This window comes from Stegodyphus dumicola, chromosome 1 (assembly GCF_044657685.1).
Source record: "Stegodyphus dumicola isolate Sdum_Otavi_A_Nest chromosome 1, ASM4465768v1".
NCBI classification, from domain to species: domain Eukaryota; kingdom Metazoa; phylum Arthropoda; class Arachnida; order Araneae; family Eresidae; genus Stegodyphus; species Stegodyphus dumicola.
The window spans coordinates 295,375,858-295,401,324 of record NC_140768.1 but is presented as its reverse complement, the minus strand read 5'-3'; the positions used below and the strand labels follow the sequence as shown (position 1 = coordinate 295,401,324).

Below are 25,467 nucleotides of genomic sequence, written 5' to 3'. Positions count from 1 at the left end.
TTCATATATATATTATATAACAATAAATAAGAGCGACTAAATAATTATATAAGCAAAACAGAGGTTGATTCATAATCAGCCATTTTAGTATTTTTTTAAATTTAGGTGCTTGGCAAATATTTCCTTCATTGTACTTCAATTTTTGCTTTAGCCAAAATATTCTTCTCTGTGTTCACCAATAGCAATGATTCCAAATTAGCTTGCGTCATAGTACTCCTTAATCTACTTTTAACAATTTTTAATTTTGAAAAAGCTCTTTCGCATTCAACTTGCGTTATAGATATAAACTTATAAGCAAAAGGTGAGTATAAAATTATAAGCAAAAAAGAAATTGGCGTACTCATTACTATATAGATTATATTTTAAGAGAAATTTACATACAAAAAATTTTTCCAAAAATTGCATATAGCTTTGGATGAATGCTCATTAATAGACAGAGCTTCTCCTTGTGACTCGGTATCAGATTCAAAATAATGATTTTCAATTTAATTTTCTAGTTTTTCCCATTTAATTACTAGGTTTTGATATTCTTCCTTAAGATTATCAATTATTATACCTACATAGTATCCTAATAATATGGATATACACTCAAGAGCCAAAACATTATGACCACCTGTCAATAACGAGTTGGGCCACCTTTGGCGCGCAACACAGCTTCAACCCGCCTTGGCATGGATGCCATAAGTCCTTGATAGATGGCCGGAGACAGATTCTACCAGATGTTGTAGCAACGGTCACGCAAATCCGAGATATTGCGAATTGGTGGTCTTTGACCTCTGAGCTGCCGTCCCATGACATCCGAAATGTGTTCTATAGGATTGAAATCTGGTGAGTTAGGCGGCCAGGACATTAACTGGAAATCAGCATCATGTTCCTGGAACCACTCCAACACAATTGTAGCCTTGTGACGCGGGGCGTTGTCCTGTTGGAACATTCCATTTCCAGCTGGAAAAACAGAGGCCATGTAAGGGTGCAACTGGTCCGCAATGATGTTCAGATACCCTGCAGCATTCATGGTCTGCTCTACCACAACCACGGGTCCCAGAGACGCCCAAGAGAACGTCCCCCAGAGCATAATACCGCCACCACCGGCATGTGTATGACCTACTGTGCATTGAGGGAGCAACTGTTCGCCTGAAAGACGGCGTATACTGACACAGCCATCGGCGTGATGAATGATAAACCGTGATTCATCTGACCAGGCAACTCTCTCCCACAGACCCATGGACCAATCGCGATGTTCCCGGGCCCAGCGCAGGCTCAGTTGGCGATGACGCTTGGTCAGCAAAAACACACGAGTGGGACGTTTGCTGCGCAGCCCCGTATCCAACAGTGTCCGCTGAATAGTGTGCTCCGATACTTTTCTACTTGGTAAGTATTTTTAACTATTAAATTCAAAAATCTCGTGAAGAAAAAGAACAAGTGATAGAAATTTTCTGTAACTGAATTCTAACTGAAGATTTCAAAAATAACACACTTGTTACCTTTAGGCTGAACTAGGGGAAAAAAAAAAAAAAAAAAAAAATAATAATAATAATAATAATAATAATAATAATAATAATAAATAATAATAAATAAAAATAAAAATAAATAAATAAAGGCATTTCGAATAAAGCTATTAAATTTTTATTCCCTTTCCGCACAACCTTTTTCTGTGAATAAAGATTTTGATTTTCTTCTGTGTTATATTTGAAAAAAAAAAAAAAAAAAAAAAAAAACTGAAAGGTTTCAGATTTTAAATTACATCTAAAAGGGCCTTTTTTTAACGTTTTGTGTGTTACCTTTATTTATTAAATATCATGTTCTTCGCACTTAAACCATAAATTTCAGTTCAATAGCAATGTCGCAAAATAATTTTAAAATGAGCCTATCTTTAGATTTTCGATACACAGTTCCGCGCGCTGGAGATAAAAAGGTCCCCCCCCGGTAAATTGTTGCCATTGCTCGTCTTCCAATCGTTGAGTTTGTTACTCAAAAATTCGTTAAAGTATACAAAATATGAAATCGATAATAAAACAAATTTCAAATTTGGTCTTCCACATGCCCATATTCACAGTAGGATTACGTCATTCAAAATTCGATGGCTTTATGTACCGTTGTTTTATCACATATATTTATGCAGATTTTTCATTATTTAATTTCTTCAAATATAATGCAGGACTCCAACATTTGGTGGCAACAGTTTGAAAAGTGAAACGGGCATTTATAATGATTCAACGCAAAATCGCAAAACGGAAACAACAGTCCTTCAGGGACAAAGCCCCTTTGGACTAGCAATGAAAAATCTAATTTAAAAGACAAAAATGATGATTAAAAATACGATTTGCAGTTAATACAATAGTGGAAATTAAAAGTACAAAACTTATATATTGCATATAATATACAACATAATACTATTCTTCTCCTCATGTATATAGCAATCTGTTTTCGTTTAAAAAAATCGGAGAATTACATAAAGCTGGAATCGCATCGCGCTTAGCCTCGGCATTGCGCACTGCTTCGACAGTGAGCACCAGCCATGATCATGATCCCCCTAGAACAGTTCCAACTCCAATACAATGAAAGTAAAAGAGGGTTACTGTTTTTAACCTTTTAAAAATAACCGACAGCAATCAGAAATACAGGAAAAATGAAAAAAAAAAAAAAAAAAAATACTGAGCAAAATTAAAAGGTGGATCCTAATTTTAAAGCTAAGTGAAATATGACCAGACATAAAGAAGTTGATCCCTCTTGAATAGGCCCAAATTTCACAATAAATTTTAGAATTAAAGAATTATTACTTAAATTTTGATAATTAAAATGGTAACCAATTTTAAATCTAATATTTTTTATGTGTGCATATTTAATTACAGTGGCGTAGCTCAGCTGGGGCCAGGGGGGACATCCGTTCCCGGGCGCAGCATCCAAGGGACGCCAAATTGATGATACACATTTCAGAATGAAATGTTTTCCGTTATTGGAACACAGAAAGGGGCACAAAATCTTTAGGTGTCCCGGGCGCTTAAAACCAACCTTAGCTACGCCTCTGATTTAATACAAATAGCCAACAGGTTGTGCAAATATACATTTTTTAAAATATTTCTATTGAGAAATTGAAAAATAATCATTCTGAAATGTAGTGATGGTATTAAAGTTTTTAAATTTTTGTTTAGATGGTTAGCATTAGTCAAAAGGTTGAGAACCGCTGCTCTAAATCATTTAGAAAAACTGTAGGTAGGACTTTTTTTTTTTCAGTCAATTTTTCTGTTGGTAGGTTTTTGTTTTTCTGTAGATTTCCGAATCAGACATAAAAGAAATAATTTCTACTTTCATTCATTTAAAATGTAGAAAGTAAAAATTCATATGTAAATATGTATATATATATATATATATATGCATAGTTTTTAATAATTAAATTCAATTTGATTATCTCCTAGGAAATGAAAAGAAATATTAATTTTTAATTAATATATATATATATGTATGTAGTTTAATTAATTACAATTTTTATACATAAATTGTTTAATTAATTTTTAAATTAAAAATACAATTTAACTATTTAAAACATAGTTTTTGTTTAATTTTTTTTTTATTGTAGACTCTCTTCTATCACTGACGGAGAATGGAAACAAAAAAGATGATTACTTTTTTGTAACAAACGCTATTCTAAGTTTTTATGTGAAATTGCAATGGCAGTCGAAGCCCCAAATAAGATGAAATCCGGTATTTTAATTATTTAGCTATTGAATTTTCATTTAATTAATTAAATTTTTATTTAGCTCTTTACATTTTAATCAGTTTTAATTTTAATTATTTTATTTACTTATGTTTGTTCGTTTTTTCGTGTCTTTCCATAGAGCTTAGGAACTTCTAATTGTAAAAATTAAACTCTGGAAGTAACTAAAAGTAAAGTTTTTTGCCAAACGTGCATTAATTTTTCAAAGAATATTCATGAATAAAACACAAGTTTCATATTTAACTTATATATTCCTCCATGCTCCTGAAACGAGAATTTTTTCATAACCACGCAGTGGAATGAAAAGTAACGTTGAAATACCGGTGTAATTGAAATTCAAATATGCACTTGTAAAGCGTGGTAGTGGTGGCGGCATCTATCGATATATGTAGTAATTAAGAACTGATGTTGTTTTATTTCTGTTAAAAAAAGGTAGAGTTTAGAAAAATATTTAACTTAAAACTGAACTTCGATATATACCGTTATATGAATACACTTATGAGATCTTTAAAAAATTTGTAATTAATCGTGTAACACAATAACATTTTTATTTTTTAATTTAGATTTGTTTATAAGAAATCTTTTCACTCTAGATTTGTTTATAAGAAATCTTAATGAAACTAATTGAAAACAATATTTAAGATTTTTCGCATTAAGTATACTTTCAAAGTGAATAATCTTTAGCTTTTTATTTAATATAGGTATAATTTTTCAAAACGAAATTCTCAATAAATTTTGTGTTTACATCGAATTATATTTGCAACTGAAAAGGATTTTTCTTCTTTTAGTGTCAGTTAAAACATTTAAATATTTTTAGTATAATATTTTATAGAAATATTAACTAATTATCTTAAATGAAGTTTAAATTGATTCAAACGCTGCAGAAACGGAATTTGTCTTTCATTAGAACATTTAGAAAGCATTATTCTCTCAAGACGGGAACTTAAACTTATGCTTTCTTTTTTTTAAAACCTTTTCCAAATAAATGTTGTGAAGTGTTTGATAGATCATGTCATTCCTAAAATGCATGCTCCAATTATACACTAAAATGAACATAAATATTTTTAACTTTAATGCTTCATGACTACTAAAACAATCTTTGTTCTGTCTTAAAATCAAGATGAACTTTTAAAATTTGAATAATTACTCTGTTACTGGCTATCTTTTTTTTGGGGGGGGGAAGAAAGAGATTCTCGGAAGATAGATTTCATACTAAAAATACTTAAATCTCAGTTAGCTTTACGTAAAAAAAAAAAAAAATCAGATTATTAATGCTCATTTTTAAATGATTTAATCAAGGGAAAAAATTCTTGAATATCTTATTCGGCAAAATTAGGAAATAAATTTCAAGTTTGACGGACAACGAAAAGTAGCTTTTCATGCTGTACGAGTGCTTCATTTTATATTTATTTAATATTATTTTTTTTTAATTAGTATAATTATTTTCCAAAAATAATTTTTTTCTCAAATTTCATCGTTGTAGTTTGAATATTGCCGAACCAAATAATTAATAGTGAAAGAAGACGTGAAACAACTAAATTGTGGTGTTTATGCAAAAGTCGTTAGTATTTTGATTTTTCGCAACGGTTTGAGCGGATTTGTTTCCTCCCTAATTTTGAATTTTTTTATATATATTTTTAAACTTATTCTTTGCATTAAGTTAAAAAAGAAGTATGCCTCAAGGATCTCGTTTGAAGGGAAAGAGCAATCCCAAGAAACCAAAGATTACAAAAGTATCCAAAAAAGGTGAGTATTTACTTTAAATTTAACATCATAAAGACATGATATGTGCAAATGGTATATATCTAATAAAATATCTCAACTGAAGTAAATACAAAGATTAATTTTTTATATTATAGATTTAGTATATTGTGCGAAATGGCAAAGAGTAGCTTTCAGTTTTCGCGCCAAATATGAATTTTGTTTTTCACTAAATGTTGAATCTGATGTAACGGTTTTTATTGTAAGTTCTAATATGCATAAAAATCTTCGTTTTACAAATACATTTCTTCTTGTCATCTTTTGTAACAGTTATATAATCAATATTCGGGCTTTTAATCTAGTATAATTACTATGTTTTCTTTATTATTAGCGTATACATATTCAGTAATCTTAAATTGAAAAAGTAACTATACTTTTCAGGAAGCGTTGCAGGATTCCAAATGTTTAATCGTAAGGTGATAAAAATAGATATTTAATACTTATTTTTAATTCCAATATTTATTTTTAATTTTCCCTTAATTTTATTATGAATAAGCTGTATTATTTTTCACTGTCTAAGTCCAATATAGGATTTAAAAGAAAAATTGGTAAAAGTATATTTTAGGGTATCTATCCCTTGGTAGTACATAGATACCGAGTTTGTGCTATTCTTTGACTTGTTATTTTGGCTTCTAAAATATCTTGCAAAAGGCGGAGTTTTTGTCAAGCCATTCTGTTGTTATCACTATTAGATGCTCCTTAAACTATTATTTCAGCAATTTGGTAGATGATTTAAGTTTTAGTGTTAGAAATACTTAATGCTAAATTACTTACTTAATACTAATGTTATTTACATGTAAATCAGTTTCTGGTTGATCTTTAGTTTATGGTAACTTGGTGACCAACTCTCCTACAGCAACTCTCTATTTTTTTTTTTTTTTTCCTGCCGCCATTTTGTCTTCACGAAGTAAAGACATATTTCTTTTCTTTTTATCTACTGAACACTTCTTCCAACAATCTACTAGCCGAATTACACTTATGCTAGAAATTTTATCTAACAAAACTGCTTAATCATGACAAATATTCACTGCAAAATTGGGAAAAAGTGCACAATACCATACTCCTTACGCGTTTTTCAAAATAACACATACACATAAACCATGTACACGTAGACTTATTTTTACTTAAAAAAACATCCCAGAATTACACAAAAATAGCATTGCACACACTCTTCACTATATCCATGTACACTGCTTTTTTTCTCATAAATTAGAAAAATTTCACGAAAATACATGACAATTTTCTGAATCTTTAAACTCGGTAAAAAGAACATATATGAAATTACCTGATCGCGAAAAAGTATATACCCTTTCCAAATATGAACATTTCCACACATAAAATAAATAAAATATCCAAAAACTTTTACCTCTAAATCATCTATCATATTATAAACGTCACCAACGAATTCATACTGCAAGCATTACAAATACTTAGTGTCAAATATTTAAATTATTTCCATGCACGTTTACTTCAACTAAAACGTGTACCAAATTCCTACAAGCATAAAATTCACAAAATAACTATCATTTAATTAAAATATCACTAAACCATGTACGCGTCGACTTATTTTTACTTAAAAAAAAAATCCCAGAATTGCAAAAAAATGGCATTGCGCACACCCTTCACCATATCCATGTACACTGCTTTTTTCTCATAAATTAGAAAAATTTCACGAAAATGCATGACAATTTTCTGAATCTTTAAACCCGTTAAAAAGAAAATATATGAAATTACCTAATAACGAAAAAGTATATACCCTTTCCAAATATGAACATTTCCACGTATAAAATAAATAAAATATCCAAAAACTTTTACCTCTAAATTATCTATTATATTATAAACATCACCAACGAATTCATACCACAAACATTACAAATACTTAGTGTCAAATATTTAAATTATTTCCATGCACGTTTACTTCAACTAAAACGTATACCAAATTCCTACAAACATAAAATTCACAAAATAACTATCATTTAATTAAAATATAATTAAATTCAAAAACACTACTTAAAATATAAATAAGCACATACATTAAATTAATAAAAATTAGCTTACAATCCTAATTACTTTAAACTAAATCATTGCTAATAACAATTTTCCCAATAATAACCTTAAATAATTAAAAATACTAACTTACTTAATCTTCTTCAGAATCTTGCTTACATGGTGGATACACTTTTATTATGTATTCAATACAATTATTGAACGATTTTTTCTGCGAATTTTTCCTCCACACTTCCTCCGCTAAATAAAAAGCAAAATTCTCTTTATCACAATGCCTCGGAATGGCGCTTTTTATAGCACTCCACGTGCCCTCTATTGTATTGGTATGTGCACCTGTTTCCGGATCTTTAAAATAATATTTGTGGTTCACAGCAAGATGTTTAAAACCTTCATCTTCCAAACATTCATACGATTTTTCACTTTAGACAGCGCCATACAATCCCAAAATTATTCAACCCTACTTCACACAACACACAATGAAGCTTAATACAAAATAATATACAACCACAGATATTTTTCCAAATTCCCCCCTTTTCCGATTAAAGAACCATAATTCGTCCATTAATATCACATGACATATCCCATGATCTCTCATTTCCCTCACACAAAATAATGCGTAATCGGAACTGAGTACTGCTCACATTATTACCAAAGTCCCAGGTCGCCTCCAAAATGTTGCCAAACTACCAGTTACCATATTCTAAAGATCAGCCCAGTTTCTTTCAGGCAGAAAATCCTTTGTCACCTATGCTTTATAGACATTCCTCTTGAAATCTGTAGAAATTCTGGAAATAAATGTAACACAAGTGCATCTTAATTTAATGGGATAATTAAAAGATATCAAATAAATGTTACTTAACGTATTCACGCTATCACCTTGCCACATTTAGCAACTTTTTCCAGGTGAAAAGGGTAAAGTTACTTATTGGGAGCAAGTTAGTGTTTTTTGCACTTGTTTTAAGAAAGATTCCCAAACTATTGATATTTATTGTAAGCTGCTAAATATTATCAACATATGAAAAGAAAACATACTTAAGCAATTTAAAATACAAATTTGAATTATTAAATAAGGATTACGTGATACATTTAAAAAAATACATATTCTTCAAATCTTTTTTTTTTTTTTTTTTTTTGTGTGTGTGTGTGTGCATTTTTCTTCTCCTTAACTACACAGTGACCTGTTTTAGCTTTAAAAAAAAAAAAAAAAAAAAAAATTGCACAGACTTTGGCTTGCAACAAGAGCTGCTATCTAGGAAAAGCAGTAAAAATATATTTATGGGTGCGCCGTGGCGATTTTTTATGGTACGTGGATACAGAGTTTGTACAGTTCTCGTTATTTTGGCTTTGTGTAGCGGCGGTTTTGACACAAAAATCGCCGCTACACAAAGACAAAATAACAAGTCAAAGAATTGCACAAACTCGGTATCCTTGTACACACCAACCTATTTTCACTTAAAAAAAATCAGAGAATTCCACAAACTTGGCATTGTGCACTCCCTTGACTTTATTCATGTACACATCAACCTATATTCACTTAAAAAAATATCAGAGAATTGCACAAAGTTGGCATTGTGCACTCCGTTGACTTTGTCCATGTATACATTGATTTATTTTCACTTAAGTCAAAGGAGCACCCAATTCTGCAGTAGAGCCAAACAAAAAATACATAATCTCAATAAACTAAATTTTAAATCAAACAATAAAATGACATAAAAAAGGAAATTCATCTTATGCATCTAAGCGCTACACGAATCAAATATCCACTTATTTTGAAATTTCTGAGTCCTTCAAACTGTGGTACACAAAATTCCTTAACAGCATCCAAAAAAGTTCCTAAAATTATCTGAACTAGAATCCGTGTATCTGCGTCGCCGCATAAATTCACAAAAATAAGTGTAAAAATTATCCTCTACGTTCAGTCATACACATTTCCTTCCTACAAACAGGACACTTAAGATGGTTACTAAGTAAACCATCATTTACACACCAGTCAATTAATGCACTCTTCCCCTTTCGTTCCAAATCGTACAGAAATTCAAATTAATCTTAACATTCAACCATTCTACCATTTAGATAAAAAAACAAGTAGTGTACTTCCTAACCAACACACACCACAAACCTTGCAAATCTTTTTTCTCGTCATTCAAAATTTACAGCAACATGCAATCGATTGCATTATAATAGAGTTTTCAAACTCAGGTTACCATAAATGAAACAGCAACTTCACGATAATACAAGGGGCACCCTTCAATCTAACCGGGAAAGCATTTCCTTGTTGCTTCCTTTAGAATATTTTCAGCAAAATTCTATATTGTTGCAGAAATTTTATCCCAGTTTTTTTATAGTACTGGCAAAATCTACAAGTTTATATTTTAAAACTAACTCAGAGGCTGCATATTAGGATTTATTCTGAAAACCATTTGAACTTGGAATTTATTGAAAAAGAATGATAAAGTGGCGAAATTGTTTGACTGAAACGATTGCTATGAACATGGTTGCCAGAGTTTAGCACATTCTGAAAATTTGGCAATTTCCATTAAGGTGGTTGCGTTAATATGTAAACTTTTGACAAAAAAATTGACTGTTTGGTTATAAGTTTTTTCTGTAGTTCTGAAGAATTTTTTATACTGTACAGGAGTAACAACAGAAAAGTTTAGGGAGTTATGCCAAAATTTATTCACATAGAGGAAAAAAAGAAATGTATAAAGAATAGCTGTATATGATACAAAAATGAAATTTGCATAAGATCGTGTGTAAAATCATGATTTTATTATACTTTTAGATATGTTTTAACGTAGGGTTAATCTTTGAATTATGGTAACTTGGCGATTTTTTGGCGAAAATATGGCAACCAACCCTGCTACAGCAACCTGCTAGTTTTGTTTTGGACGCCATTTTGTTTTCATGAAGTAAAGGCTTTTTTTTTACTCAACATTTTTTCCAACAATCTGCTAGCCGAATTACGCTTATACTAGAGCTTTAATGGAACAAAAATGCTTAATCATGACGAAGATTAGGTGCGAAATTGGGAGAAAGTGCAGAATCGCCCACTGCTTGTCGCGTTTTTAAGAATTGCACATACACGGTATCATCCATGTACACGTCGACCTATTTTCACTTAAAAAAACATCCCAGAATTGCACAAAAATGGCATTGCGCACACTTGACTTTATCCATGTACACTGCTAAAGTCCTAGCTAGTAACTTTTATTGCCTTACTAAAATGTCGCCAAACTACCTGTTATCATATTCCAAAGATTAGCCTAAAGTAGAATTCCTTAACATTTTGGCTTGCAAATGTTTAGAAATAAAAATCAATAGTAAATCAGTATTATAATTTTTTTATTAAATTTTCGGTACTTACGTATTATCGCAACCAGGTTGGCGCGATTTGTAAGTTTGAGTAAAAAAGTATGAATAGAAAGAAAATGTACATTTATTAATTACAGATAATTTTTAATACAGTTTTTTATATTATTTTGTTTTAAAATATAAAAAAGCAATTAAACCCTTCCGGTTTCGAATTTGAATAAATTGCAGAATTATTTTTTCGGCGGAAATCTTTTATCGCCTTACTAAAATGTCGCCAAACTACCTGTTACCATATTGGAAAAGATTAGCCTAAAGTAGAATTCCTTAACATTTTGGCTTGCAAATGTTTAGAAATAAAAATCAATAGTAAATCAGTATTATAATTTTTTTTTTATTAAATTTTTGGTACTTACGTATTATCGCAACCAGGTTGGCGCGATTTGTAAGTTTGAGTAAAAAAGTATGAATAGAAAGAAAATGTACATTTATTAATTACAGATAATTTTAATACAGTATTTTATATTATTTTGTTTTAAAATATAAAATAGCAATTAAACCCTTCCGGTTTCGAATTTGAATAAATTGCAGAATTATTTTTTCGGCGGAAATCTTTTGGCTATTGCTTTTAGCACTGATTGAAAACCGTCTTCGCCATTAACAGCTTGAGCTTGGCGCCATATAAATCCGATAAGCTATGAGTCAAGATGATGACGGGCTGTTCCTCTCTGTTTTTTGTTGCGCTATTTGGCTGAGCCCCACATGCACTCTACATGTTGTGTGTGAATGCCCGTGTTGGGATCCACAAAGTTATATTTGTGATTAACAGTTCCATGCAGAAATCCAGCATTTTCGAACTCACTTGTATTGTATCCTTTCCAGCAATCCGAATAAATGATGCTTCCTTCCTTGATGTTTTCGCAAATTTTTTCCATGAGGGTAACGGCGCTTCTGTTAGGTACAGTAACCAAAAAAGGCCCTTTCTTTTCTGGGCAAATTCCGCCGAAAACCCATTGCTGTGGTAGTACATGCCCAGTGTTATTTTTTCTTTTTACAAATAAACTTTCGTATAACACGTAGGGTCGCCAAATTTGGCGATTTATGCGAATTTTGGCCTGGTTGCGTTAATACGTAAGTACCAAATTTTCTTTAATTTCATTAACTCAATTTTAAAATAATTTAAACATCTTTTCAATAGATCTAAAAATATAATATGCAGTAAAGCTATTCTGATGACCTCAAACTACTAGGTTATTATAAATGATTTACTGCATTTCAAAATGTTCTGTTTTCAGATAGACTAACAGTTAATACTTGGCAAGTTTTCTTACATTCTGGAGTTATTCTCTGCATACTTTGTTTCTCACCTGACTTCCGAGCTGAGTTGAATTTTGTACTATGAATTTCCTCTCAGGTTTCCTGATCTAATGCCACATCTAATGAACCTCCTTGTTCCTTAAACTGTGTTTTTGTATGTATTTCTCTACCAACAAGAATAGAACTTGGAAGTCCCTTTATGCTGTTATGATGATCCTAACAAAAGAAAAAAAAACCTAAGAAATGTGTATGATAATTCATAAAACCAGACTGGCTTGCAAATAATGATAAATAAAGAATATTTTTAATGCAATATTTATTTACAAATATGAAAAGCCAGCTAAAATGTCTAAAAGATGACACCACAATTTGAATACATTATAACCACTACTGCCATCTATGGCAGCTTAGAATACAAAATCATGGATTTACATTTAACTATAAAAGGTATGGACGGAACTTGGATGTGCCTCATGACCAAAGAACACATAGTAGAAATGGACAATCTGCCCTTGAAGTTATTCAAAGAACCAATCAATTTTACTTAGCAAATTAACTTTGATTCCAGAAAATGGAGCTGTAGCTCTTTTACAGTTCACAGACAGCTCTTTTTGAAACCATGCCAGGAACAGAGATCTGCTGTTCCAATCTGATTCGTTTTACTGAGAGAGCAACTGCCTGATAAATAAATAAAAATTTAGCCTATTTTAGTTTTCTGTAATAATTACAACAGATTAAAAGATATATGGCAAAACTGAAAAAATATTTTCCAAATTTGTATGGATTGGAACATTAACAAATTAACTATACCTAATCAAAATATTAGAATGAATGATATCTTATTTACAGAGGAATTCAAATGAATTAAAAGATCAGAAAGGACGATCCCTGTCATAAAATTTTACAAAAGAAATTTAAAATCCATAATTATTTAATATTAATTACTCTAGTTAGTGAAAAAAGAGCAGAAGGAAGTTGGAACCATACCAGTAAACTTTGATTTCTATATTCGGGGAGAAAACTATGTTTATCCCCCACGTTAAAACTGAATTGAATTTTTATCATTTCTCAGCTTCATGAAAAATTTTTATTCATGAATTTTATTATTTGTGTAGGAAATATATATTCTAGGGAATCTCAAAACTGCAGTTTAAAGAAATCAGTTTGGGTATTAGGTAATGTTTGACTGAGTTGATTCTTTCCATCCCATAGTTTGCTCAATCTTTTTAGAGGAACCTTGCTAACGACTCTTGATTCATCCTTTGTCCTGAATATTTTTTATCAAGGTTCATTTCAGTGAGGGAACAGTTCTGATCCGATCCGATAAAAGGGCAGTTTTGCCCATCTCATCATCTTAGAGCGTTCGTAATTATGTGGAAATATTCATTAAGTGTTATTCTTACATATCCATTATTATTTTATGTATGATATTTTTGAAATTTGATGAATTATTTAAAGTAGCCCTGTATTTAGTGATTTTATAACTTAGTAACTCAGTTGCAATTATTATTATTATTATTATTGTTATTATTTTCATAAATGCAGTAACCTTTTAGTTTCATGTATTTGTACTAGGATTGCTAAAATTAAAAGCCTGTAAATAAAAGTATATTTCTCTTAACCTTAATATATGGGCTTCGAAATGTGAAGATATTTAACTTTCCTTTCCTAGTATAAGTTTTCCCCTCTCTGAAATATCTACAAGCCATTTCTTATTTTCAAATGAAAACTGTGATCTCTTAAATGATCGAAAAGTTGAATTCATTATCAACATTGAATTGGGCTTTCAGTTATTCAAACTAGAGCAGTGGTTCTCAAACATTTTTGTCCCATACAGTCCTTTCACCATTGCTAGATCAATCCCCCCTTTTTTACAAAACTTAAACTATTATATGCACACATACATACAATTATTTATATTATTTTCCAAGGTGTTTTATAAACCAAGTAAGTAAAAGTAGAGAAAATGTTGGTAAATACCAAAGCTTTAGTAATTTTTTTTTAATATTCATAATTTAAAATTAATTGCTTAACAGCCAAATAGAGGTTAACTGCATTCCTCCCTTGGGGGAGGGGAGGAAATTCTCTCTAGGTTGAAAACCTCTGAACTAGAGTAATTAATATGAAATTATTATGGATTTTAATTTCTTTTGTAAAATTTTATGGCAGGGCTTGTCCTTTCTGATCTTTTAATTCATCTGAATTCCTTTGTAAATCAGATGTCATACATTCCAATAGTAAATGTTGGTTAGGTGTAGTTAATTTATTAATGTTCCAATGCATATAAATTTGGGAAATACGAGTATGTTTCAGTTTTGCCATATAGCTTGTAATCCGTGGTAATTATTATGTAAAACTAAAATAGACTAAAATTTAGTTTATTTATTAGTATAAATAAATTTTAAAGAATTACATTTTTATTATGAAAATTCTATATTATATTATTTGTAATAGTAAATTCATACTGATAGCCCACTTATAATTTTTATTCATTATATATATTCAAGACTCTCTCTCTTCCCCCCTCCCCTTTGAAAAAAGCACAAGGAAAGTATTTTTCTATGTAATCACAGTCAAAAGTAAAGTATGGTTTTAAATGTTTCCCACCAAAATCACTTGTCTCCAGACAGAAAGACTGAAAGAGTCTTTTTCAGTTCTTACTTGCTTTTATGTAGTATTTTAGACCAGTTATAAGTTTCATATTTACAATTTCCTCTGTTGATAGGCCCTTTTTAGAAAGTGCTGCAAAAAGATAGGCAGGATTTCAAATAGTGGTTGCTCGGTTTGTAAAACCGGCAACACTGTGCACACAGTTGCGTTAGGTAGACAAAAGTATGCAATTGCCAGTTATCGACATTGCTTGGAGCGGAGTGCATTGCGCTTTCGTTGTTGAGGAGTTTATTAGAAATCGGGAATCTGCAATAGCGATACAGCGTGCCTTCCGTAATCAGTTTGATGTTGGTCGCCATGGCGCGGTTCCGGATGGAAGAAAAATTTATCGGTGGGTTTTACACTTCAGAGAAACAGGTTCTGCGCTTAAATGAAAATCTAAACATCGGAAAATGTGAATGCAGTAAGAGTTTCCGTACGACAGTCTTCAAGGCATACAGCTGCTTTGGGAATTTCCGATAGAAGTGTTCGAAGAATTTTACACAACTTACTCCAAATGCATCTGTAGAAAATGACGGTAGTGCAGGAATTAAGTGAAAGAGATTTTGAAACGCGTACAAATTCAAGCTAGGATATTCTTTAAAATATTCCCCCGAGGTGCTGTATTCATGTCTAGCAATGAAGCTCACTTTCACCTATCGGGTACCATAAATAAGCAAAATTTCCGTTATTGGTGGGCAAATAATCCACAGAAACTTCATGAGCGACCACTTCACAGTTTAAAGGTTACCTCTGGTGGTCAATATCTGAATTTTGGGTCTTTACTTTTTCGAAGAAGATGGAATAACGGTAACAGTCAACGGAGATTGATATTTTGATACGCTTAACAATTTCCTGTGTCCAAAAGTTAACAAGTTGAACGATAATCGAGAACATCTTTGGTTCCAGCAGAATGCTACATCGCACACCACGTGTCATTCACTTAATCTTCAAGAAATGTTCCCAAACAAAGTGGTGTCTTGACGGGGTGATCTCGGCTGACCGCCGCATTCGCCTGATTTGTCTCCTTGCAACTTTTTTCTTTGAGGTTACCTCAAATTGAGAGTTTTTACACATCATCTGCGGACTTTGGAAGAATTAAAGGCAGACATAAGACAAGAAATTGCCACAATTCCCCAAGAAATAATCCATCGGGTAATGACGCACTTCCGTAAGAACTTACAAGAGTGCATCGACAATAAGCCGCCATTTAAAAGATATCATTTAAAAAAATAATGTTCCTAAATGGCATGAAATGTAGATTTCAAAAAGAAATTTAAAAAAAATTTTGCTTTATGTGATTTGGTTTTTATTAACATCCCAAATAGTACCTATCATTTTGCCGCACCTTGTCATGTCACCTTTCATGTCAAAAAAAGGTAATATAACTAATTAATTAAAAAATTTTTCTTGATCTCACCATTCAGTTTGTTATTAAAAAAAATAATAATAATGTCGGTTCATGTATGCTTAGCATTTTAACGCGTTGCTACCAGCTTGACCCATCGGCGGGTCATACTTGTCTGTTCTGTGGGGCGGCATGACCCACCGGTAGGTCATGCTTGATTGTTCTGCGGGCTGGCATGACTTACCGTTGGGTCACGCTTGTATATCAAAACATATAATTATTAAGAAATATATAATTTTATAATATAATAATTTAATTTTAAAATTTGGCGCCGTGCCGCCCCACAAAACGAACCGCTAATTTAAGCGTCGCCGCATGAAAAGAACAATGAATATCTGCACCACTGTCAACGTGTTAATGAATGAATTCTAATCAACTTCACATCTAAATTCCATTATTATTTCAGACTTAACAAATCCCTTATCTTAAAGCTGAATCTCTTATACTCTATAAAATGTCTTCCTTTCTATGGTATTCTAATGCAGCATTTTCTGAACTACACACAAGTAGTCACTAAATGGTCTGTGAATAATTATCAAAATTGAGATTAAAGAACAATAAAACATTATTTGCTTTTATTTATATAAGACAATTTAAAACAGTGGTTTAAATTGCTTTCACAATATATTTAATAATGTAGCATGATATCAGATGACTTACGTTGCCAATGAAATACATGCAGAATTCTGTTCTGTACTCAGAAGTAGAGAAATATTTCAGTGTCATTTCAGCATTTAAAAGTGTTAGTTTTCTTTGTACATTTTACTTTTTTTAATTGATATTTAAGTATAAAATATTTACTAATTAATAAGAGCAGTGGCGGCTCGTAATAAGCACTATGGAACTGCAGCACCCCCTATTTCCACTTACTATTATATTTAATATAGTGTGCCCTTTAGTCTTGAATTCTTTCTTTATACTTTTACAATACATGATCCTTAAACATAATGTCAGTAGCTATCCCCCACTTTGTGAAAAGGTACAAAAATCTTTGTTTGGAACTGCGAGCTTCACAGTTCCAGCGACGTGGTGTTTGGCTGTTCTGCGCATGCGCACACAGAAAACAGCACGCGAGCCGGGTAGAGAGAAGAGCACTGTCGCTTTTGCAGTGCCGAAATTCTGGCATGTTGTTGAAAACATGATTTCTTTTTACTCTGCGTGTGTGGTATTAACAGAGTTCATGAAAATTTGCCTTACAGAAATTCGCTCAACATCAAATGCAGACTAAACTATTGCAAAAGCAACAGGAATTTTAAAATATCTAAATGAAGATAATTTCAAGTTTTGGTTAGAGCTTTTTTATCAAATGCCTCATGTTGAAATAATATACAACTAAATGCAATCCAGAGAAATTAGTGTGTTTAAAGTTAATGAATATATAACAAATTTCAAAACTGCTATTTTATATTTAAGAAACTCAAAGAACTGTGAGAATTTTTCAAAGACACTGGAAGCAGAAGCTAAGGAAATATGTGACTTTATACTATGTATTAATATAATGCACAGATATTCTTCCACTAAACACTTAGCAGCTGCTAAAGTGTTTAACAGGAAATGCTTAGTTTTAGGAATGAACATTCTACAGAAGAAATAGTACTGACTACTGAAGCATATCCAATGATTGGCAAAGAAAAGCTTGAAACTGAACTAAAAGTATTCTATTATAGTTTTGATATCCATAAATACTAAAAATTAATTGAGCTACTGAAATTTATCTTCGAAAATAATCTAGATGATGTTCTTAGTGAAATTACGAAACTGATAAAAATTCTCTTGAGAGTTCCCCTGACTACATCAGATGCAGAATGCTGCTTTTCAACATTGAAAAAAATGAAAACTTTTCTAAGAAGCACTAGGAAGACTAAATGGGCTTGGATGGCTTTCAATAAAGAAAAATTTCCTCGGTTGTCATTGAGATTAAGGAGAAAATTATTGATCTTTCATGCAAATTAAAACAAAAGGAATGGATTTCATTTTTAAATGAATAGATAAAGATTGAACTGTAACAATTTTGGTTAAAGTAATTAAGAAATGTTTAATTTTTTTCTTGTAAGATTTCATGAAGTTACAAAATAAATTTTCTTTTTATATTCCTTTTACACAATTTTAAAACAAAAGTTAAATTTTTTTGAAACAGCACCCCCAATAATTTTAGCCACGAGCCGCCACTGAATAAGAGTATGATTTTTATCATTAAAAATACTAATATTTTAAAAAATGACTATTGTACTTTTTGTTCTAATGTAGATATACCAGAACATTGTAGATTTCTTCACTAGAAAAGAATGAATTTGACTGTTTTCTACCTTAGATAACTTTTTTAATGAAAAAGGGTACTTGCATATCATCCTGTTGACTGTGAAACTGTTGCCGAACAATTTAATTTAGGGCCAATTATGGATAAGTAGGATGTAATAACACTCATAACATTTACACTTGTAACACAATTTAATCTTGATAAGCCACTGTTGAATGAATACTTTAAAAAACGACTGCCCGTTTAACATAAGAGCCAGACCATCGGATTTTAATACTTGAAACAAATCTCATAATTGCTTCATCTAAACATTTTTATAAAATCCCTATTTATGCTGCATTTGCACCCTTTGTTTTGTGTTTGTTTTGTGTTTGACTCCAAGACTGGTACACCTCTATACTGTAGAGATTCATCCAGATCAGTGGTCGCCAACCCTTAGAACTTTACGGACTACTAATATGATTTATTAAAAAAAAACTTAAATTAGACCTTAAAAACAACATATTAATACGCAAAAACAATATTCAACTTTCCAATACATGTAATTCTAATTTTTATTTGTTAATATAATTTTCGAAATATTTGGTGTTCAGTAGCGTGCCTTTATGGAAATTCAGGCTACGCCCCTTATTATGAGTAACAATTAAAAACACTATTAACATCTCACTGATACGTATATTTTGTTCACATTGAAAAATTACATGAAAAGTACAAAAATCTTACCTTCTTGTACAGAAAGCTTCACGTTTCCTTATCACTGAAAAGGAACTTTGCGAAAAGCAAGAACAAACCAGCAAACGCAAAGCAATATCAATAAACTGAAAGTGTTGTGCTGCCAATTTTTAATTACTGTAAACATAATAATCATCCCTTATTCTGCAAGGCACCATGGATCAACAGTTAGACAAAACAAAAACAGAAACTTCCAGTGATGCAATTATAAACAAGAATGCAGATGGTTCTCATAAAAATCCATCAAGTTGCCTATTGAGACACAGAGAAAAACTGTCTTATCAACGACTGCAATAGCATATGTTTGTAATTCAAAAGGAAAGAGAATTCCAGTCTGCGCTATTATTGATAACAGCAGCATATCCATGGAGGCCAACTCTCACTTTCAAATGTCGCTAGATACACCTGCAAAAATAGCTAAAAAGTCACTAAATTCAGAAGGAATTTTGCTAAAAGTAGTAGCTAAAATTTAACAAAAAAAGTATAATCTATATTCCATAATAGGTTTTGTTACTCGTTATTTTTTAAACTGAATCTTCATAAAAATATAAATAATATCCCAATTTTTCTGCGGACCAACAAAAAGTTTTCACAGGCCACCGGTTGACGACCGATGGTCTAGATTGCATGAAAGCTTTTTAAAAGTTATGCATTATAAAATAATATTTTTTTGGTATTTAAATTTTAAAAAAATAAATAAATCTGAAAGCTTTCAGATTTTGTATTATGTCCAAAGCTGTCTTATTTTAACATTTTCTGCGTTACCTTTATTTATTAAATATCACGTTCTTCACACTTAGACCATAAAATTCAATTCAACAGCAATATCACAAAATATTCACAAAGAGCACATGTTTAGAATTTCCGATACACGCTGGAGATAAAAATATTTTATTCCCTACAATGTTGCCATTGCACACTCTGAAATTATTGAGTTTGTTAATCAAAAATTTGTCAAGGATTTACAAAAAAACGAAATAGACAATAAAACATTTGAAATTCTAAATTTGGACTTTCAGGTGCTCATATTCGGGTGGAGGACTACATTATTCAAAATTTGATGGCTGTAGGTACTGTTGTTTTTTAAGAGTGCAAGAAACATACATACATTCATGCAGATTCTTCATTATTAATTTCTTTAAATATAATACAGAGTGATAATATTTGAAAGCTTTGCAACACATTTCTTTTAACCCTTTGAGGTTCAGTGCATAAAAAAAAAAAAAAAAAAAAAAAAAAATCAGGTAATCTTTTAAAGTAATTTATGATGCAGTGGAATACCACTTGTCCTGCTGTGCATCTAGAGCAGTGCTCCACAACCTTTTTTCACCTGCGACGCACAAAAAATCTTTCTTTAATTTCGTGGCACACCAAAGAGTTCCGAGTTATCAAGGAAGTGCTGAAAAAATTCAAATGCTGACACACTTAACAATCACACACACAACCACACAACAGTGAAATATATAAAAACATTTAAAATAGACATTATTAAGGAAACAAAAATTGTCATTGTGTATTAAATACATGATAAAAAATTGCAAAATGTCAAATACATGTATTTGATTGCGGCACACCTATATCCTACTCATGGCACACCAGTTGCGGAGCACTGATCTAGAGCAATAAAATGACATCTTTGCCTGAATGTAAATTCTCCTAACATGCTTATATAAAGTGCTAGTTTTACCAACCAAATGAAAATGCAAGGTATATATAAAAACGTTTCTGAATAATTATCTAGGATATATTGATAATATTTGCAAAATAAAAAAATATTTTGTTTAAAGAATTACATAATTTTAAAAAAATTGATTTCCTGTGTGACTTTTTAGATATTTTTTAATGATTTCATAATATGTTTGAAACAGAAAATTTTTGCTTTAGTACTTTATTTGCTACATGTTTGGAAAAGAGAAAGTTTAGAAGGCCATCATGTTTATTTACATTTCACCTCTCTTTTCATGGCGTAGGATATTTTCTTTAGTGACTCACAGCTAAATATACATATTCATTCAATTCAATGACATTTCATGTTACGGGGTTATATTTTCATTTCTTTCAAAAGAAATATTAAATCTTTTTCAGGTTTTAACATTACTACAATGTATTAAAAATGTAAATTTGCAACATCTATGTATGAAATGAACTTGATACTTGAATTTTTAAAAATAATTTTGTTTAATTGGATGGTGCTGCCACCTAGTAACAGCATTTCCTACATGCGCAATAAGACAAATTTGTCCCGCCTTTTAATTTCAACTATTTTTAATTATTATATATGAATTAAAATAATATTTTTTATCAGAAAAGGAAACTTTTAGATAAAAATATTCATTCTAATACCAAGAGCTGTTGTTCAGAGGATTTAAATTGTATAAGAAATTGGGGAGGGGGCTGCTTAAAAATCAGACCTGCAAAGAATTTTTCTGTATTACTCGTATTACCATGAATGAATACTAGTGTTGCCATCTGTTATATATTTAGAAAACTAAAAGGTTAAATTGTATGTATTTTAAATGGAATTTTTCAGCTTTCATCTTGGAGATAAAAACTGATTTAAAAAAAAAAAAAATTGGGGGGTCAAAGGATTTTAAATCACATAGTTTTTAGATTAAATTTGAAACATAAATATCTTATGCTTTGTCAAGTGGCCACACACTGTTTTCATATCCCTTAGTCTGTTAATGAAAATTTCATTTAACGCTCAGAAAACAGAATAAATAAAAACCAAATTCAAAATTCAGGCTCTGAGGTGCATATGTTCAACTGGTGTTACAACGTGAGGAACATATCTACATATAGATTCTTCATTATTTAACAATAGACATTAAAGTGGCAAATCATATTTTATTGCTGGTTGTAACTTATTTATTTAATGCTCTGAGTGGTGCAGGATTTCAGATTCATCATGAAGACCGGTATTTAAACTGCATTTATTAATCAAGTTTGTATAATTATTTATTTTAGTCTGTATTTTTATAAACTTGCATTCATTAAGATGGTATTTACATTATTAAAGAAAGTAAGAAAGCAAAATATCTTAAATGGTAAGCTAATGTATGCCAAGTAGCAAAACTTCTGATGACTGGATAAAGCCGGTCATAACGTTCAGAGGGTTAATTTTTATGGATTTATTCTGTACATTGGACTGTAGATTTTTTTTAGTGACTAGTAGTTAACAGAAATTGATGAATAATAGAGGAGTGGATAATCATGTTTCTATTAATGAGAAATATGTTATACCCTGCTGGCCATTAAAATTGTTATGTCATGAAGACAGCATGCAACAAACATCAAATACGCAAAAAAGCTACCATGTGCTGGGATATGCAAATAATGAGTATTCCATTACATGTGCACAGAGTAGTTATCAGTAATGCCATCTACAAAGTATCAAAATGGGAAAAGTGCACAGTGGGTTTCTCATATGGAAATTGTATTTGAACTTTGATGTTTGTGTAGTATTTATGTTCTGCCTTGTGTAAAAAGCAGTTTATTGTTCCACAACATTGCTGCTTGTATTGTTCAGGATCCCATGACTGTCTTGCTAGTATGGAATTGTAAAGTCGAGGAGCACGATATTGAAAGTCATTCAGGATCTGAGTGAGATATGTTGTCCTCTCCGCCTCATGGAATTGCATAGCCACATCACAAATCCTGGGTCAGAAACCTGACTTATGTGCAGGACAACAAGTACCTACATGAACAGTGATGACATGTGCAGCACTATTGACTATCAGCACATTGATCATTGTTGCAGCTTTTCTTGATACTGTAGGTGCACCTACAGTTGTGGAATGAATGACAGCACTGAACATAGAAATGTCGCTACATCTTGTTTTCAGGCAAATCCCGGTGCTGTGTGCAATGATGGGCGTATCTCTGTATGGAGTCACCGAGAACAAATGTAACCAGCTTGCATTCATCACCATCATATGGGTCCAGCACCTGGTGTGCTGTTATGGGCTGCTATTTTCTTCTTTGCGTAGCCAGTAATATGGACAACTGATGTTTAAGCCTTGTTGCTGTGCCATATCTTCGAGCCTGCTTGTGCCATATTCCATCAAGCTTATGCACAACCATATGCTGTATGCTTTCCTGCTGTCTAGATCTCTCCCATTGAGTACATATGGGAAAACTAGGAATGAAAACCTTAGGTGAAGTCTAGGCATAGTCACAAGAAGTACTCATAACTGTCATCCAAACTTGATTTGACTCGGTGCCGAGATGGATTACTGCCATTATTGCTGCCATGCTGCTAGAAGTGGCAGCTGTGTGAATTAATTCCACAAGCTGTGTAAACTCAAACTACTTGCATGTTTAATCATGTCTTCCTCCCATTATAATGTATATATACAATGAATAAGAGTCTGTTATTTGCTTTTCTTCCTAGTGTGATAATTTTAATGACCAGCAGTATATAATTTACAACATCCCTTGTCAGTGTAGTTTAGCATTTATTGAAAATATCAAGATAATTTTTAAATTTCTCATTAAGAAGCAAAAATATTACATCGTAAAGTGAGAAGTTAATAAATTTTTAGTTTCTCAGCATTCTTTAGCTGAGATTATCAAAAAAAAAGAGGGGGGATTTCTTTTTTAATTTTAGAATTTTTCAAAATCTAAATGTTCATTAGGACTTAACAATTTTAGTTAATACTTTGAATTTTAACTTTAAAACTTTTATCTCTCTGTTTTCCTCTCTTGCTTTAGCATTCTCAGTTTTTTTTTTTTTAGGTTCTATCATATGCTTATGTATTTAACTTTCTGTTTAAAACTGTGAATTTCGAAGTTGTTCAGACATCGGACACAGTTATTCAGAAGCAAAAAAATTTTTTTTGATTTTTTACTAGCAATGAATTTTGCCTAATTTTAATATTTGTTTATTTATAGGCAGTAGAATCACTAAAAAGACACCAAAGAAAAGTGTATCTGAGAAAAAGAAGTTACAGAAGGTAAATTTAAAACTTTCTTCGTTTTACAGTTTAGTAACATGTGTAGCATTCCATTTCTCAAAATTAGAATAGTGCTAAAGATGTTACTGTTTTTTGTCAAGTTTGTTACTGAACAAAAGATTATAGTTTTATAGTTTTTTTTTTTTTTTTTTTTTTTTTTTTTTAATAGGCACTGGAAACCACTATAAAGGCAGACATTGAGAATGAACTACGCACAAAAGCAGGTGGCTCTGGTTTAACAACTGACAAGAAGAAAGCGGCACCCTCTCCAAAAGCAAAAAATATGCGCAAAGGAAAAAAGAAATGATTTCACTTTTGTCGCTTTATTTTATATAACCAAATAATATTGGTTTTTAAACAATGTAATGTGTTTGTTTTCTCAATTATCATATGATTCATTATAATTTAATTCTATGATGCATGTTTCTGTGACATAAATTTTGTTTAGAATTTTTCTTTTCTTTGTTATTTAGTTTGGTGTGAATCTCTTTTAATGATCTGTATTGCATGTTTCTCTTGATTTGTAATAACTGAAAAACAATAAGGATTCTATCATTTAAATTAAAATTTATTATTGATGGATTTATGCATACACATCTTATATGGTTTAAAGAGCAGGAAACGTCCAGTTTGTTTATCAGTTGGATAGGAATGAGTTTCTAAAGCATAATATTTTCTGGTTTCTTCGACAATTTCTGAGACATATTGAGTATATCCATAACATGTAATTTGTAATTCTTCAAAAAAATGTTTGTTTTTCATTTGTAATTTTTTCCCAGATGAATTTTTCTCATTCAAAAAAGCACGTAATGCAAAATTGAAAATGGGAGCTAAGAACGTTTCTTCCTTTCTATCCTTTTGTACTTCATGACTTCCTGGTGCAATGTTAAACCATTCTGTAAAGAGAAAAATGTAATTGCATTAAATTGTTTTTGATGTTTAACTATGACTTGTGACTTCTGAACATAAATAAAAATGTTTTTACATTATGATTAATTTTTTTAAAATTAAATGACCTTTTTTCATTTTGTCCCTGACATTTTAGTGTGATAAATAATCGTATTTTGATGAATTGTAGAAAAATCATTAAATTAAAAATGATATCCACAATATATATATATATTTCGCTTCCCATTTTCAAATCGAACGTGGCTACCTCATGTCGACTGCAATAAAATTGTTCTAAGCATAAGGAATATATATCTTAGTTTAATTATCACAGTAAACATAGAAGGAAATAGAATGATGTTTATTATTATTTATTTATTGGCAGTGTTACTTTAAGGAAAGCTGTTAAGTGTGTATCATTCTGTAATAGAAAAAAATATCATATACTTTAACGAGAGCTATGGTTTCA

The 25,467-nt window shown here is 31.0% G+C and overlaps 1 protein-coding gene across 1 annotated transcript; it reads left to right on the top strand.

The window, feature by feature from the left end:
• The first annotated feature begins 5,262 nt into the window (after positions 1 to 5,262).
• On the top strand, positions 5,263 to 25,102 carry LOC146999594 (uncharacterized). The gene is made up of 3 exons (XM_085808719.1): positions 5,263 to 5,461; positions 24,049 to 24,110; positions 24,280 to 25,102. The coding sequence occupies exons 1-3, from the start codon at positions 5,389 to 5,391 to the stop codon at positions 24,415 to 24,417; spliced, it is 273 nt and encodes a 90-aa protein (XP_085664845.1). The 5' UTR covers positions 5,263 to 5,388; the 3' UTR covers positions 24,418 to 25,102.
• The last annotated feature ends 365 nt before the right edge of the window (positions 25,103 to 25,467 follow it).

Bases quoted from the DNA above. Each gene is read 5' to 3' on its own strand.
- LOC146999594 (XM_085808719.1), top strand. From the start codon at position 5,389: ATGCCTCAAGGATCTCGTTTGAAGGGAAAGAGCAATCCCAAGAAACCA. The intron at 5,462-24,048 runs GTGAGTATTTAC...GTTTATTTATAG, and splicing joins TACAAAAGTATCCAAAAAAG to GCAGTAGAATCACTAAAAAG. The intron at 24,111-24,279 runs GTAAATTTAAAA...TTTTTTTAATAG, and splicing joins AGAAAAAGAAGTTACAGAAG to GCACTGGAAACCACTATAAA.